This window comes from Vigna unguiculata, chromosome 2 (assembly GCF_037176805.1).
Source record: "Vigna unguiculata cultivar grain cowpea cultivar isolate G323 ecotype 2 chromosome 2, ASM3717680v1, whole genome shotgun sequence".
Taxonomy (NCBI): domain Eukaryota; kingdom Viridiplantae; phylum Streptophyta; class Magnoliopsida; order Fabales; family Fabaceae; genus Vigna; species Vigna unguiculata.
The window spans coordinates 33,691,303-33,695,420 of record NC_140793.1 but is presented as its reverse complement, the minus strand read 5'-3'; the positions used below and the strand labels follow the sequence as shown (position 1 = coordinate 33,695,420).

The window sequence follows — 4,118 nt, the reverse complement described above, 5'->3', positions numbered from 1 at the left end:
TTTGTTCATTGATTGATTTATTAATTTGTATATATGGCTGGTAAAAGGTCAAGTGTGTTTCTTCTAATTCGTGGGATTTATTAGAAATTTTGAACCTAATCAAATCATTAAGTCCAAGTAATTGAAAGAAAAAGTTGTGGCTATATATATATATGTATATGTTTGGGATTTTATGTTCGAATTGTGTTGTGCGACTAAGGAATAAAGCTATTTGGGACACTTTGATGTTGGAAGACTCACATTCTTGAAATGACGTTGTTAAAATCAATGTAAAGAATGTGACAGTGACAGTAACGTATCATAAATTAAAAGCATTTTCTAAAACTATTTTTGAACATTTATATAGTTAGGTTGTATTATTATTTTTTAAACTTTCTTGGGTTTAATTCGTTTGTAATATCCCTTTTTTCTGAGAAATGTAAGAATTTGAAGTTATGAGGAGAAGAGGATTAAAGATTAAAAAGAAGATTCTGCGTGAGATATTTGTGTGGCGTAGAAGCCAAAGGAAGAGAAATTGTCCATAGCAAAGGTAAAAACCAGTTGTGTGGACAATAATAAATTAATCTACTACTATAATGTCAATCTCACTATGTTCCAACTGCTTATTTCAAACATTGGTGATACATTCGATTTGATGTTTTAAAGCTTAGTTTTGTCCTGATCCAGATGCTTAATTACCACATTCCCCTATTTAAACCGATTTAATTTGTTTTTAATTTGGCTCAAATTTCATCCCCATCCCCTCTATCTTTCTATCTATCTTAAATGTCAGTGACTGTACCATGGCTGCAGAGATTGGCCTAGTCTCCATGACCCAGATCCAAAAATTATCACAATCCCAACACCACAAAAAACAACAACCTCAACCAAACCCTAACACCACCACCACCACCACCACCCCCTCCTCCTCTTGGATGTGGAACCCTACCCAACAACTGCACCACCAAGAAGACGACGATGACTCATGGGAGGTCAGAGCTTTTGCAGAAGACACAAGGAACATCATGGGAACCACATGGCCTCCACGCTCCTACACCTGCACATACTGCAGAAGGGAGTTCCGCTCCGCCCAAGCTCTCGGCGGCCACATGAACGTCCACCGCCGCGACCGTGCACGCCTCAACCAACCCCCTCCTTCCTCCGCCACCGCCACCTCTTCTCTTCCCACTTCTTCACCCTACATCAACATCCCTCCTCAAGACCTCGTTGCAAATGCTGGCTTGTGCCTCCTCTATCACTTGCCGCCAAGCCCTACTGCACCACCCTTCCCTAATTCCCCCTCTACCAATGCCCTTTCTTCTTCTCCCTCTCCCTCCACTCTTCTCTCTATCTCCTCCTATCCCTCAAGCAATTTTCTGATGCAAACCTCCTTCAATTTCCCCGGTGCACCCTCAACTGGGATCAACACTGCTACTGTTTCCTCTTTCTACTCTTCCAAAGTGGACCAATCGGCAACTTCTTCCTCTTTTGCCACCGGCCACCTCGAAGAGCTTGATCTAGAGCTCCGCCTCGGCCACAAACCAACACAAACCTCATAAATCTCGCCCCCAGAAACTCAAACACATAAATAGATATAAAGCTTAAACCACGACCATATACAGTGGTATTAGCAAGTGAGAACAGAAAGTAAAGTCGCTAAAGTATTGTTATTTGGGTGATCTCGTTCTTGGGTGTGTGTCCGGAAGAGATGGACAGTGATGTTATTTGAAGATGTTTGTGATATGATATAACATTAGCAATAGGCCTGTTGGGTTTTTGTTTTGGGTTCGATTTTGTTATTTTTGTTGGTTGATTGATTTCATCTGCGTGTGATTGTTTTGTGACTGTGAAGGTGCACATGGAGGGAGGAGCAAAGCTATGGGTGGGGATGGGGAAGAAGGAGAGAGGCAGCACATGTAAATTTTTCAAAGAAAAAAAGAAAAAAATGTAAGTTGGTATTAATTTTTGGAGTAATTATGGGAGGAGATTAGGGTTTGGGAGTAAGACACTGAAAAAGGTTGCAGTGAAGTGTCATTTTCTAATTTAGAGTTGTCTAAGTACATACATATATGTCTGTCTGGGCATACATTTCCGTGGGGATTACTTTCCATCCTTCACCTGTTAAGTAATCTTAGCAATATATATAATATTTTCACTGTTCACACCTTTCTGTTTAGACAAAACTGCAAACTTCCATTGTCGTTATGTTCAATACTTCTTTTGGTTCATTGCTGATAAATTTATTGCACCTGCCTGTACCAAGCTTTGTGTAAAAAATTAAACTTCCAAGTGTTTCTAATTCTAAGAGATGAAATAACGTAAACCTTTTATGGTTATGGAATATCGACCCTAAAATTATATTTTTTAATTGATTATATTTCGTTTAATTTACTTTTTCTTAAGTGCATGATATAATTGATCCTCACTTCTTGTTATTTGCTTATCTTCAGTATTAAATTAGTCATTAATATAAAATAAAATTACACTTAATGTAAATAGTTATGATAAGGACATTCTTTTTTGGTTGTTGATGATGAAGAATTATGACGACATGCACTAGTAAAATTTAGTTGTCTTACATAAGTGATATTATTTTATGTTAGTTATGAAATCTCAAAATTTTTAATATGTAAATACAAGTAAATAAGATGACATGGTAACATAACAGATATATCATCAATTAAAAATAAATAAATAACACATAAAATATTTAATTAAAAAATATAAAAGATTTGAGTACTGAGAAGATAAAAAGAAAATTAATAGAAACTCAAATAAAAATATATAAACTTATATCAAACTTAAAACTTAACTAACTGTTTTCCTATTATAAAAGAACATTACTAATTTTACATTATTTGTTAGAAATCTCTCAAGAAACCATTATTTGATTCATGCACACACTTTAATTATTAAGTTTTAAATTATTTGAAATGAGTTAATTATCTGGTCTATTTTTTACAAATTAATAATTTGGAGTTAAGTAAAGTTTAAAATTTGTTTCATTTTAAAATAAAGATAAATAAACTTTTTCCACCACTTCAGGTCATCTTAACTATTTATGAAATATCTCATTACACAATTCATATATGAATTGTAAAGTTTATTTTTTCTAATCCTTCTACCTATTAAGTGAAGAAAATATTAACTATTTCTAAGACATTTGCCATTGTATATATTTAATGCATTCTTAAGGAAAAAAGAGGAGCATATTTTGTACATATATCATTTTAAATCTTTCTATTTTTTCAAAAAATAATTACATTTAATACATTAAAAATTGTAAGATGTATTTTATTATAGAAAAAAATTGTAAAAATCATTAAGTTATTCTATAGAATAATATGCATCTTATCAAAAATAATTTATAGGCTATATTATGGATAGTAATTTAATATTTTTCCACCCTAATTCCATTTTAGTAGTTATATAATGACTTGGTTTTATAATTACTTAATCTCTTTATATATATATATATATATATATATATATATATATATATATAAATATAAGATTCGTTTTAGTCCACACTCATTTAAATCAGTATCTTTCGTAAAATTGTATTTGGAAAGGAAAAATTCTTAGACCAATAACTTTATGACTTTATTTTCAAAAAATATCACACAAAGTCATCTGACAACTATTTTCGATCCATTCACTCAATTAACCATTATGTAAGATGCGACAAAGGATAAAGAGCGCACTCATAACTTGATTTAACTGATGATAAATAAAAGGTATTTTTCAATTCACTTACATTAACATCAAGGTTAATAACATTTTCTAATGATTTGAAATAACATCGTGTTGGTTAACTTCAACTTCGTGTAAACCAATTACTTATATCATATATTTTGTTATATTTTGTTATATATATAAAGAAAGTTATGAATAAAATAAAATAAAATAACAAGTTCGTCATGTGACATATTTCTTATATCAAAATTATATATATATATATATATATATATATATATATATATATATATATATCATTTTCACAATCCTTACAAATTCCTAAAACCTATAATATTTCATATTATAATTATATGATCCGTAATATTTCATATTGTAGTATGACTCTTAAAATTTTATAAGTCCGCATTTCAATTAAGGTCACATCAAACTTTTAAGATCAA

At 31.4% G+C, this 4,118-nt stretch overlaps 1 protein-coding gene across 1 annotated transcript; it reads left to right on the top strand.

The window, feature by feature from the left end:
• Positions 1–731: 731 nt before the first annotated feature.
• Positions 732–2,141, top strand: LOC114174312 (C2H2 and C2HC zinc fingers superfamily protein). The gene has a single exon (XM_028059138.2). It carries the CDS (start codon positions 783–785, stop codon positions 1,536–1,538), a length of 756 nt encoding a protein of 251 aa, XP_027914939.1. The 5' UTR covers positions 732–782; the 3' UTR covers positions 1,539–2,141.
• Positions 2,142–4,118: the final 1,977 nt, after the last annotated feature.

Bases quoted from the DNA above. Each gene is read 5' to 3' on its own strand.
- LOC114174312 (XM_028059138.2), top strand. From the start codon at position 783: ATGGCTGCAGAGATTGGCCTAGTCTCCATGACCCAGATCCAAAAATTA.